The 13619-nt window shown below is 38.1% G+C and overlaps 1 protein-coding gene across 1 annotated transcript; it reads right to left on the reverse strand.

Moving 5' to 3' along the window:
* Positions 1–788: 788 nt before the first annotated feature.
* Positions 789–13401, reverse strand: LOC122989095 (atrial natriuretic peptide receptor 2-like). Its single transcript, XM_044361773.1, has 23 exons — positions 13357–13401; positions 12581–12671; positions 12162–12294; positions 11514–11637; positions 10787–10891; positions 10039–10141; positions 9500–9645; positions 9329–9401; positions 8739–8883; positions 8479–8565; positions 8217–8360; positions 7762–7883; positions 7351–7495; positions 7078–7126; positions 6886–6987; positions 6559–6678; positions 6249–6342; positions 5739–5826; positions 5424–5563; positions 4935–5087; positions 3784–3882; positions 2601–2692; positions 789–2028 (listed from the first exon to the last, which is right to left on the reverse strand). Exons 1-23 carry the CDS (start codon positions 13399–13401, stop codon positions 1918–1920), a joined length of 2511 nt encoding a protein of 836 aa, XP_044217708.1. The 3' UTR covers positions 789–1917.
* Positions 13402–13619: the final 218 nt, after the last annotated feature.

The raw sequence follows: 13619 nt of genomic DNA on the forward strand, positions 1-13619 counted from the left end.
TAAGTCTGTCTTAAAACAACAGTCTGGTGCAAAAATTAACATTGAAATAGATTTTTCTTGCTGTAATCATTCCTCCTGTTTATACTGGCTATTAGTAGACCCCTTCATAATGCTCTTACAATGTAAGTGATGGGGAGCCAAAATCCACAAGCCTCCTTCTGTGCAAAAATGCATTTAAAAGTTTATCTGAAGTGAACATGAAGCTTCAGCTATCCAAATAAATCTAATCAAGTAGATATCTTTCAACTTTACAGTCTTTTTAGTTCCAAAGTCCCTCTTTTTATTACTATACTTCCACCACAGCTCAATAGGGAAACACTGTCCTGGGAAACACAGAGAGGGAATTTGATGCTAAAAAAGATTATAAATATGGTAGATATCCTTTTATATGACTCAGACTCAACTCAGACTGCTGAAGCATCATATAAGCCTCAGATAAACTTTTAAATGCGTTTTTGCACAAAATGATTGTGTGGACACACTGTGGATTTTGGCCTACATCATTTACATTGACAGCATATTTGAAGGGGATCTTTTAATAGCCAGTATGAACAGGAGGAATGATTACAGCGAGGAAAACCTCTTTCAGTGTCCGTATGGACACCTGACTGTTGTTTTAGGATAGACTTGAAAAAATGTGAACCTATCCTTTAAATGTGTAAGGAGCAGCATTTCAAAATGTTATTATGCAGTGAATATAATATACTCTATTTCCCTCAATATCTTCTGCATTTGTAACCAGATAAATACCAAGAATGCTCAAAATCATAACTTTAAGGTGCCTTTAATGCAAGTTTACACAAACACTGAATAGAAGAGCAACACAATGAAATAACTCATGTAAATATTAACACTGCACAATAAGCAATGCCTTACAAATACTAATACAGACAACTGTGCATGCTTAATTTACACAGGTGATGAGTTCAGTCAGCTGAGTTGGCTTAATGTTTGTGTGTATCAAATCTGCATCAAGAGTTAACACGACACCATGTAAGATTTTGAAAACTCAACTATGTCATTTGGAAAACACACGTTGCTTTTATAGAAGAGTTTGGTTCTGAATTACTTTAACATCCATGTTCCATCCAGCAGGAAAAGCTCAGGAACAGATAATATTATTAGTGGCTGGTTATTAATTACACCCATGCTTTTTCTGCTGACATGTCAAAATCTCGGCCATAAAAAAAGCCAGTTCAAAGTCAAAATGTTTGAAATGTAAGGAACCAGTCTATAAACATGTTACTCTGTAGACCAGATATAGTTTATCTGAGCTCTTTGAAAAGTTTTACATGTTTATTATAAGAGAGGGTTCTCTCAATTTACAGGCAATGTTATGTTAATGTTCATATTATTCTTATTTTCTACTGCCCAAATATTTGGACAAATTGTATTTTAATGCTTTGGCAACATTGTTCAAGAAACTTTCATGCCAGTAAAGCCCACTGAGTTGAACTGATTATCTCCTTTTTTCTTGAATGTATCAGGAAAAAGAAAAGTGCCTCAGATTGCAACAATAAAAATAAAGCTATATATGAAAGAAAAATATCAATAACTTGTGACAATAACAGAATTTCTTCAACTCTGGCATGTTTCTCTGCATATTTTTTTACATTCTCTCCAGCAAGTGCAAAAAAAATAAATAATACTTAACCATGTCCATGTCATTTCTACAAATAATCGTCAGTGGGATTTTGTTTGTCATCATCACTCCAGGTCACAACAATGTAACTAAGATAATGAACAACACAACTGAAGACTTTACTGTTAACATTTACATAACTCAGTTTCCAGCTTATCATTGTATCTGCACATTTATCCCCAATGCAGCTTATTGGGCACAGCTCAACTGCACTACACAATGTCTGACCAGTGTTCATACTGTACAGTTATATATTTTAGGTATTCTAGCTAGATTTAGTCACTAACTGGAACTGGGACTCCTCTGGACTCAGATGTTCTGAGCAGCAGGTCTGTGTGATCGTCTGTCTTTGCTTCAAGCCACCATGTTGTCATCTCCCCTTTACCCTGTTGGGTTAAAAAAAAAAAGAGAGAGAGTCAGTGAGAGTCATATTGCAAAACCAGGTGTCCCTTTGAATTTTAAATAAAGCCATTAGGGTTTGATGGGGGGCAGAGAGCAGCAGCTGGGGCCACCTCTTAGCAAGACATCACAAGTGTCAGCCATGCAGGCGTGTCCGTAGGGAATGAGAAGCAAACCCCTCCCCCATAATCACACTGGCACCACCCAAACAAGAACAGAAGCCAGCAGAGCAAGATAATACGACACTTCCATGGAAAAGAGAGAGAAAATACCAGACACACCCAGCCTTTATTCCCTTGGAGGGAAGTTTTGAATTTCCTGTGATCTTTTCAAATCTCAGCCTCATAAATCCTTTCAAAAGGGAGTAACCAGTTCATGTGTGATTATCACTGCATCTATTTGGCTTTTGAAAAAAGGACAGTGAGATGTGCTTTCCAACACATTAACAGATTCAAATGAAAGCTGTGAAAGCTGCTCCAGAAAGCTCATTTAATACCTCAACATTCTTCAAAATAGGTCACACATATGATATGAATGTGCACATAAATGGTAATGTTACCTTCACATTAAGTGTTCCTCTGCAGGTCAGAACGTAACCTCTGAGTGTGTGAAGCAGGTCAGCTGTGGTACCACTCACCTGGATCTTCAGCGCTATGGACCGAGCAGTAAAGAGACACGCAACATGTTATATGAAGCAGTAAAATGTGCAATGGATGAAATATAGTCCATTGGTCATTTGGTGTCAGTGCATCATTATATGCAAAATGAACTGCATGTTTTCAGTAACTTTATTCCTCAGTTTTTACTAATTTTATGAGTCAAATTATTTGTATGACACAATGTGCTGCACAGTCAATCAAAAAAAGCTCTATTAAATCAATATGTATAAAATAAAACACAAAGTTTTCATGTATTTATTATATCTGATTTTTATATTAATTTTTAGGCCACATCATTATGTTCTATTTCCTACTGATTTTATAATATCATATTCACAATATACTGTATGATTTGTATCTGTAGTGTAGTACCTCATGTGTCTGAATATATGAATCATACACCATAAAAATATTGTTGTCATGTCCAGCATATGTATCTCTTACATATAAGAACAAGTTTATATTAAATCTGTAAGGCATGCTCGAATCATATAAGATATACACATACTTCTTTATATATCTAGTGTGTAATTCTGATATCAACATACAGTATATGATCCTTGAAGGGTTTTTTTATTAATATGGACAATAGTGCTCAAAGGCAAATGGCTAAGATAACATTTGTTTTTCTGCCAAAGCTCTTCAGACAAACGCAGAGTTTTATTTTATGCTTAGTTTTGGATTATATTTATTATTAAATACTTAGCTTTTCCTAACTGAGCATATTATCTGAGCCTACAGTTACTCTGTGTGTCTCCATCACTCAGTTTAATGTGGAGGATTACGTGCTTGATGAGAACAATGTCCATCCTCCATTTTGTCATTCTGTGGTGTACTAGTGACTAAACACAGAGACAATCCTGTTTGCTATGTCACAATAACAGCAGTCATGGGATTATGCATTCCCATGAAGCCGTTTACAACAACACTACAGACAAACTCTTGAGTCAAAACTGAATCATATTTGAATCAAATATCAGTAGAACACATACAATCAATGTACCACAGTTTAAAATCTCACACAGTCAAAATTAGTACATTACATTAATTGGATGAAGAACAGTGTGTCTAATTCTTCATTACCTTCACTTGTTGATTCCATCCGAGATGCTGTGTTGACAGTGTCTCCAAATAGGCAGTAGCGTGGCATTTTGGTGCCAACCACACCAGCCACGACAGGTCCTGGCAGGACAAACAGCAGAGATTATAGGCCACACTATTGACTTGTATAACCTAATCATGCAATGCATGTGAGGTTATTTTAAAGGGCATACTCACAATTTTGGAGTTTAGAGTATTTCTACAGTATGATGCAGTCTAATCAATGATTGAGAACGAACAAGAGGTCTCAAGACTGTAATGTCATCAATATGTTAATTGTGGAGCTGATTGAACAGAACAAATTAGGAAAACCAACCAAGTGTACAGAACGGTTTTCTGGTGACAAATGGATATGGTCAAGTTCGGAGAACTACACATGAGAAAAGGCATCTTGTGTATCCTCAAAACCAGTCTGCATAGAAATTCAAGACCTACAATGATGCTTCAAGTCTTCATACAAGTTACATACTAGTTACAGGCATGTTCTGCGTGATTCTGAATGTATTAGTATTGATCTGTGAGGACTATAATGCTCTAGATATTCCTCTGTTTGCACCAGACTCTCACAACACGTATAATTGATGGGGACTTCAAACAGAAAATCATCACATAAATAATGCTATCTGCATTATTCTCTTTATCCTGACCAGATATTAAAAACCTTATTGAATGGAAAGTAACAGTGAAATAATGCTTGGTAAGCTAAACTCTTTAATATATGCCATTTTTTGTTTCTATTTTTACATTTCACACTGCATTTACATTTACGCTAACAGCTTCTTAGTGTATACATGCATACAGGTCATTTAAGGTTACCTCCTCCCACTATCAACAACCTTTGATCATTATAAAAATGTAGATGTGCCATCTGTCTGACTAACCTCGGAAAATATTACATAACAAATTGGCTGCCTGCTATTGTGAGTCAGAAATGATTAAAGACTCATGTAACTTCATGTTTTTTTAACAATCCATGAAAAGTTGATGTTTTGGAGACACATTGTTTTCCCAGGACAGCAACAGTAGCATTATATGTATATGATTTTTTTTGTTTGTTTGTTTTTCTTTTTTACAAATGAAGCACAATTTTAGATTGGTACATGCTATATGTACAGACGAGACACCCTCATTACCTGAATGGATGCCTGCACGTATCTTTAGCTGCGTGTTGGGCTTGTGGGGGATCTTGAAAGTGTGACAGACGCTGACCAGATCCAGGGCCATGCTGGCGATCTCCCCAGCATGATTGATGCCATTTTCTTGAGGGACCCCAGAGACCACCATGTCTGGACACCATGTCAGCCATTGTTCCACAGCAAGGGACAATAAAGGAAGAGAGAGAGAGAGACACTGAAATTACTGATAATTAAATATCAAATCATAGATTCAGATACTCTTTAGTAAGAAAACTGTTGCTAATGTGGACGTTCATCTCTATGTTTTTATAATTTTGTGTTCTTATTTTCTATGCTTCACCCTTAGATTAGATTAATTTAAGGTTTTCTGTTTCATGTTTTAATACTTCCTCTCAACTTTAACAGTTGACCTTTATCCCTACGATTTATTACTTTATGATAGTAGTTTATCACTTAGCAAAATATAATCTCAACATCCCTACTTACAAGCATCTCCTATTGTCTCCACTTTGTAGACATCATAATTGTCAATGATGTCATCGAAGCTGGTGTAAAGCTTGTTAAGGAAGTCCACTACCTGGTGGGGAGTGCTGGCGCCAGACAGCTGAGTGAAGCCTACAATATCACTGTCACATGAGAGAAATAAAATGTTAGTCACCTGTCTACTGTTATATAAGCAGAACGTATTTGCAAAGAAAGTAGTAAATTACATGCAAGAAAATCAGTGTAAAGCATGTTAAACAACCTACACCTGCATTTCCATTTAAAAAAGAAAATCAGAACAATTAGATGAACACAAACCTGAAGTAGACTGTGGCGTTAGAGAAGCTCTGAGCCTCTGCTGTCCGGCCTTGACGAAGGTCATCAGCCACCGGCTTTGGTAACATGCCTGCAGGGAAACATCATGATTTAAATTATGTGTACGATTATTTTTAATTCTGAGAAAGTGCGTTGTCTTTGGGGCAGTGATAAAGGTGCAACTTCTGCAACCACTAGATGGCAGAACAATCGAGTCTGTGCTTTAATACAGACATCAAGCTTCACTTTTTTGGTTTAAGTACCTCATATACTGGATTTACTAAACAGCGACAACTCTTCCTCATCCCATACTGTATAATAGGATGGTTATATTATGAAGGTATTGTATATGTGCAACGATTCTATAGTTTATGGTTTATCACACTATATCTGCAAAGTCAACAAGACAATTTCCTTAAAGATGCACCTGGCCAATAGCATGATTCAGTTTGGGATCCATCATTTGAGCCATGCAACTTTTTCTCATCACTCCTCACTTTTATCCTGACTTACTGTATAACAACCGATCCGTCTTCTGTTTCTCTTGAAGAAGGTCCTGTGTTCTCTCAGCAACTATGGCCTCCAGATGTTTGCTGTACTTCTCCATCTGCAGTTAAAAAAACTCTGTTTATGTCTGCAACTCACAGGAACCCAGCTGGCTCAAGTAGGAATATCAAATTTGTTTTTGAAGCAATATGTGGGTATACTCTGCAGATTTCCGTTATGTGGAATGGTGGTGATCTAGGCAGATTTTATGCATACTATGTATGTTTAAATCCATATTATTCTGCTGTATTTTGTCATATTGCAGTGGGATTATTACCAAGTTCATCATCATGTCCACAGGGCTGACTTTGTGTGGGTTCATTTTGTCGAGCATCTTCTTCACTTGCTCAAATGTGGGCCTCATAGTGACATTGTGAGACCAGCACCTCTTAATAAGCTGCAAAAATTTTCCAGAGAAGAGAACAAGGTCTCAATATCTAGTATATTGTGTATGATGTGTATGATATACAATACACAGCTACAAGTGTGTGACTAACATTTCCAAGTTATTCGAGAGATGAATCAACAATGAGCTTAGTTAGTACCAATATCACATTTTTCCCTGTGCAGTTTTAGCTACATTCCACATCTACATCTGACAGACCTCACAGTAGTCTCCTTGACTGGGACAGTCAGTATCCGCCTTTCCTGCTTTGAGTTCAGGCAGAGGGGGACGCCACATGATATCCATCCTCACTCCCTCAGCCTGGTCCTGTTAGAGAGGACTGCTAGTTACAAAGCAGAGATCAAATGGAAGCCGAAGGTTGTAATCTAGAGAGAGGGCTGTCATACTCACTGAAATGAGGTCAGAGCGAGTTGCAATCTCAACCAGAATCATGGAGTAGCTGAAAAGAAGGAGGGGAAAGTGAAAAAAAAGAGAAGGGATATCATTTACTATACATTTTCCAGTGCTGTTACTAGCACTGAAATGGAAAACTACTCCTATGTATGAAGATGCTTGTCTACTGCTACTTTTTAGCCTATAATGACTTTCATATAATCCAAATATTACTATCCAAAATCAGCTGGTTTAACTGAAAAATGCTTATTGTGTACCACTTAAACACACCTATAGACATCTGCTGCTGGTGTCATATTGGAGCTGCTTCCCAGCAGGACCTCCGGAGCGCAATATATACGGTTTACATCCCCACAGTTGAAGCCATTACTGACAGCCTCAAAGTCATCCTTCCTGTAAGCTGTGAGCCCATAATCTGGAGCCAAACACAGTGAAATAAGAGTAGAGTGAGGCAGGATGTTGTTTTTGAGCTTGGCCTTGATAATAACATTCCCACTGGTGTAGAATGAGGCTGAGTAGTGCAATGACTCCTGTAAATGTTTAGTGACTCATCATTTATGCGTCATTGCTGTTTTGACTTGTCTTAGCACACATTCATATTATATATTGTCGAGGCTGTACACTACAGACAGTGACTGTTTTGATGACTGCATTTGGTGTATGATGATGATGTTTTGTCACCTGAGATTTTGCACACCCAGCGGTCATCGACGACACAGTTTCTGGAGTGAACTCTCCCATGAAACACCTTGTGCTGATGGAGGTAGGCCATCCCGCGGGCGATGTCAGTGGCAAAGGACAGTCTGCATGGCAAAAGAGATTTTACTGTATATGTATTTGATGCATTTGTTTTCACCTAAAGTTAAAAGTTTAAAAAATGCACGTCTCGCTGCTTTAATGGTGTTATGATCTATTGAGGCTCTTGTTGGAGAAGTGAGTATCTCTATTTTTTTTGTTTTTGAGACACCAAAACAAGGCATTTTCTGTTCAAGTTTTACTCAGCAAATTAAATTTGGCATTTTCTTGATGTTGTTAAACACTGTATCATCTGTGAGCCAGTTATCAGTGGAAGTAGAAGGAAAAGAAGGAAAAGATTAAAACATCAGCTAAACCCTCAAGGTTTCAGGTTTTCTCACCTGAAGCCCCAGTTGATGGGGATGTCATCGTTCAGCAGGACATCAGACAGGCTTCCTTTAGGGCAGTACTCCGTGATGATGCTCACATAGGGCACCTCAATGGAACCACCAATGAATTTGCATATATTGGGGTGGTCCAGTTGCCTAGCCCACATGAAAAATGACAAATGAGCTTGTATAAAAACTGCATGACTAGTTCTGTGATTTGTTCAATATGCAAATAAAATATTGCCCTTTGACCTTTCCTCATTTCTTTTCTCACCTGACTTCTTTCACCTCCTTCCTGATGATTTTAGAGAGGGTGAAATGTTTCTTCTGGATGTGTTTGACTCCCACCGTTCTCCCATCACTGCAAGAGAGTTACACTTCTATATGAGAGTACGAATGTCCATTTTCACAATTCATGTATAAACTTGTGAGGAAATAATTCAATTAATGACTCAAAAAATTAATCAAAAATGAGTGTTTTTCCCATTCATTCATGAGCATTTATCTAAACTAAGGTCTGTTTAAGTGTCTCACTAGATGCCGGGCTGGATGAAGCCTTGTTTGAAGGAGGTGTTGACTCCAGTGCACACGGTCACATCAGTGGTTCGACTGACGCTGGAATTACTCTTGAAGCGCTGCAGGCTGGTCATACTGCCAACATCCATGCAGCACACTCTACCTGCAGAGAACCGGTCAGGGAATATGGTCACACACAGTACCAACTTATTCTTAATTGAGAATAATTTGGGAGACTGCTGAGATATGAAAGTATTAAATCCAAGATCAGACATTACTGTGTTTTGGATATGGATAAAAAAATGTCTGAAATGGACAGCAAAGAAAGGGGGAAATAACCTCTACTGTCAGAAGTTCTTCATTAGTCCATTAACGCACAAAATACTTTCAGTCCTGACCCATTCATAGTTACTTAAAAACCTAAATTTGAGAATGCAATTCACATAATAACAGAGATGACATTTCAGAGCCTGCTTCTTGTCTCTGTAAAGTAAAATTGAAGCGACCTGTTCCTGAAGCACAGTCCAATCCAGAGCTTTCATGTATTTCTGTAGAAGTATGCATCTGTAAACAGTATCTTTTAACAAATTCAGCATGAGACATTATACCAAATATTATGTTCTTGTAGTTAATGATCCAGCTTTCATCCCAAAACATCTTCTGTTTCTGGTACTGAAGCCACTGTAGGAAGGAAATTAAGATAAAGATCAGTGCATGAAATATCTCCTGTATTTGTGTGTGTGTGTGTGTTTGTGTGTGTGTGTGTTGCACAGACTCACCACCATGGTTAGGATGAAGCCACTGCTGAAGAGAGCGACTGGAAGCCCGATGGCCACCTTGATCATGATGGACATCGGACAGATGCCGCAGTCTGCAGGACAGTTCAGACAGTTCTCCTCCGGCTCGCAGACGTCATCCCCGCACACTAAAAAACATTCAAACATCTAAAATGTATTTTACGCAGAAGGCAAAAATTCAAAAGTTTTGTGAGCAGACTTTTGTTTTTGTTATTCTAACTAGTAGTGATATGCAGCAGTTGTTTTAAAATGATAACTATTCTACTGCAAGGTCATACATACATTGCCCTTTTCCCCAGAGTTTCTCTCCAGGCTGCAGATGAAAACAAGACTGTGCTCTCAGTCTCTCTGGTTGGTATAAGACATGTTTATATGATTGTGCATTGCTGAACACCTATGATGGTGACCTATGACCTATGGTTTTACCTGATTATGGCTGAACAGCAGAGGCATTATTAAGCACATATTGTAAGATTCAGCATATCAACAAATGGAAATGTCATAAGTGTTGACAGACTGACCTTGGGCACTGACAACAAGCACTTTGGACTCCAGTGCTGCGTGCATCTGTCCTATTTTGATATGAGCAATGACTGAGGTGACTCCCACATGGATCAGCACCACCTAAATAAGAAGCCATGATAGAAATTAAAATGCACTTGTAGTGTAGTCTCAATCACCAATTTGATTTGTTGTTTTCTTATGAGTTTTAAAAAATCCCAGTCCAAGAAAAACTGATTAGAGCTCTAAACTCAATGATTATTGTAAATGAAAACAATATTCATAGAAAACATATCTTCAGATAAGTGTCACACTTAAATTCACTATTCTATGACTTCAAAGTGAATCCAAGCAATCTGAAAAACATCAGAGCTATAGAGCTGTTTACTCTGTTATCTGTAGCTTTAATTGTACAGTTATTTGATAAGCTGGAACCCAAACTATGGCTTTCTCGTAATGTCCTACTAACAAACAAGTAATTACAACTTGTTGCCATGTTTTATCGTGACACACCAGCATAACAAACTGACTTCACAAAGGATGTGTCACTTTGTTTGCCTTTTATGTTTTGCCTGGATACAAGATGAATTCCTCTTCAGACAACAAAGTTACACTTAAAGATGAACATCTGCCATTTGACAAACAGTTTTTCACCCAAAACAGTGCTCAAAAGTGATGTATTGCAGTTTGTGAATTGTTTTAATAGTACAGGATGATTTAACACATGTTAAAAATTTCTTTTCACAGGTTTTGTTTGGTTTGGTTCACCTTTGAAGTCCAGTATTTCTGGGTCATCTTCCCTGCTTTGGATACAGTGTGAGTCACTATTTTACCATCGTCAGGAATCCACGGGCCACAGATTCTACCATGTTTCTGTAAAGAAACGGCATAACAGTTTGGAGAGAAGTTTTATTCCAAAACATGCTCTCTATACAGTTCAAGTGTGGATTTCTGAATGACTTTTATTAGAGTTCAACAAGTTATTTGTTCACTAACAAAGTTGATGTGTCTCTGCTGGTGAAAAACACTGGTATAAGACAATTAAATTAAAAAACGCTGTATATTCTGCTAAATTAGACTATTTTTTCAACTCTGAAATATTGAAATATGACTTTTCAAGCTACATTTTTCCTATAAGTGGATGGGTAGTGTTTTGAAAATCTTCGACATCTTAATTCATTCAACTATTTCACAACATATATGCACATTTGGCTCTTTATTTCTTCACCAAAGCATTTACTAAGATTTTAAATCATGGTCCCGTGAAAGCAAATCTGAGAAAAGCATTAAACATGAGATGATATCTAGAATAACTGACTAAGCCCGAAATATGGGAAAACCTAATAAGATGGTTACGGTTTACTTTATCTCTTGTTAATCTCAAGCAAACATGGTTTGGTTTGGTTTAGTTTTCTTTAAATCAGGAAGAGATGATGAAGACTGTGTTTGGTGGGATGAAACCAGTGTTGTGCAACTCCATGCTGTGTTTACTGACCATGAGGCCCAGAGGACAGGAGTGGATGTTGGCGTGATACACACAACAGTTCATTTCATTGGCATTGTTCCAGTTTGCTGGGCACTCGTGTTCATGACAGAACCTCTTCGCCTCTGACGCATCACTGGAAGCAAAGATGGGTGGATAGACTAATTAATTAACAGCCCATAATGGTAATTACAAGCATGAAAGCTCATCAGCCTGTCTAATCTAAACTTGAAAATGAAATGTTTTATTATCAATTAAGACAAGAAACATCTTAAGTGACACGGATGCATCAGTCAGGAATTAATTCTTTATGTCTGATTATTCCTAAAAAACACACACACTTTTCCAAAAGCTGTGATAGTGTGTGTTTGTTATTGTGTGCTGTATTGTAATACTTCATTAAGTGTCACCTCTTAAAACATTGAACTTTTTTTTTCTTTTTTTCTAAATTTTCCCAGCATCTTAATCCCAAGTAATGATCAATGAATCGTCTCAGATGAATATGTGGTTGCATTTGTGTGTGCCTTTATCTCTGTGTTATTTGAGTGTGTGTGTGTGTGTGTGTGTGTGTGTGTGTGTGTGTGTGTGTGTGTGTGCGTGCATAGGCACATTCAGGGCATGGCAGACGTTTAGGATTCCAAGTGTATGTAACACACTCACCTGAACTGGAAAATCTTGTTCCTGACTGCGTATTCGTAGAAGGAATCTGAAGCTGTCACCGCGTACGAGACGTTGAACTCTTCCCCATTGGTTACTTTCTCTGGAGGACGCTGAACCCAGGCCATTTCCAGACCTGTGACAACGCACACATGCATGTCACCTGCACATATACGCTCAAACATTGTACATATGCATGCATAAAGGGATACTGTGTGCTGTATTTGCACATCATTCTGTTGGGCCCCACCTACTAAGCTACTGTAATTAATTCAGGACGTATCCTGTAAATGTTGTCTTCTTCCTTTCCTCAGCCGGGACTGATTTTACAGCAAACTGTCACAAATAAATCTTTGAAACTAACTACAGATTCAGCTGTTTCAGTTGCAATGACACATTTATAATGTACAAGAACAACTTACCACCACAATTTATCATGTTGAAATCATTTGGATTGTCGCTCGGCCAACAGTCGTACTCTGTGTTGTCCAAATCATGCCAGCAATTTGCTCCCTGCAGGCAAGATAGCATTTTTACACACTGTAAAGGCCTTTTTGTGTGTGTGTAAATGATTTTTAAAAGCCAAACGTGTGTAAACTGGTTTATCAGTGAGTCAGTGCAGCTCATGTCTGCATGTAAATTAATTAACTACACAAATCTGTAGAGCCTTGTTGGTTTTGAGCCAAAAATGATAAAAAGTCAAATCAAACAGCACCCAGACATCAAATATCAACATCACTAAAAGCACAGTGGTAGATAAATGACTTGAGAACTTGTGATAACTTAGTCAGAATCGCAGGATTATTTTTTTCATCAGGAAGAATAAAAGCACAGATTGAGTACAGAATGTCAATTCAGCCCCACAAGAGGCTGGCAAGTAATCCAGCACTACGCTGAAACACCACAAGCCCATGGCCACATGCCCACAGCAGCAAGTGTTTCTGACAAGACAACAAAAGCAAGGGGGGGTTCCTCAGGGATACATGAAAATGTGAATATTACACATTCAATTTGCACAGTTGTTCATATTCTTTTGTCTGTGTGATAAAACCACAAGCGAATGCTTCAACCTTGCCCCCGTTTCACATCATAGTGCAGTGTATTATCAGTTTATACATCTCAGCCCACATTTCCTCTCTTCAATTATATCTCCATCCTAGTGATATATTTGCAAATCCTCGACAATGTGAGAACTTACCAGCAGGAAACACAGGTAGAGGGTTGCCGCTGTCCGTAGAGCCATGAGGAGGACTGCTGCTGTGTCTGGACCCGCTGTGAACTGACTGACTGACTGACTGAAAGACCAAATTTGTGTGTGCATGTGTGTGTGTGTGTGTGTGCATGTGTAAATGTGTGTGTGCAGTCACCTCAACACAGCTACAGTAATCTTCCCCAACTGTGTGTTCCTGAAGACGCCAACCTCTCCCATGTCCCCAATTGTCAAATCAGCAGAAGAGGCTC

This window comes from Thunnus albacares, chromosome 9 (genome assembly GCF_914725855.1).
Source record: "Thunnus albacares chromosome 9, fThuAlb1.1, whole genome shotgun sequence".
Classification (NCBI taxonomy): domain Eukaryota; kingdom Metazoa; phylum Chordata; class Actinopteri; order Scombriformes; family Scombridae; genus Thunnus; species Thunnus albacares.

What these genes read in the sequence shown, in the direction of transcription:
- LOC122989095 (XM_044361773.1), bottom strand. Translation starts at nt 13,401, where the DNA reads ATGGCTCTACGGACAGCGGCAACCCTCTACCTGTGTTTCCTGCTG. An exon ending in CAACATGATAAATTGTGGTG is followed by an intron (nt 12,295 to 12,580) that starts GTAAGTTGTTCT and finishes GCGTTGTCACAG; the next exon opens with GTCTGGAAATGGCCTGGGTT. An exon ending in AAGGAGGTGAAAGAAGTCAG is followed by an intron (nt 8,361 to 8,478) that starts GTGAGAAAAGAA and finishes CATGTGGGCTAG; the next exon opens with GCAACTGGACCACCCCAATA.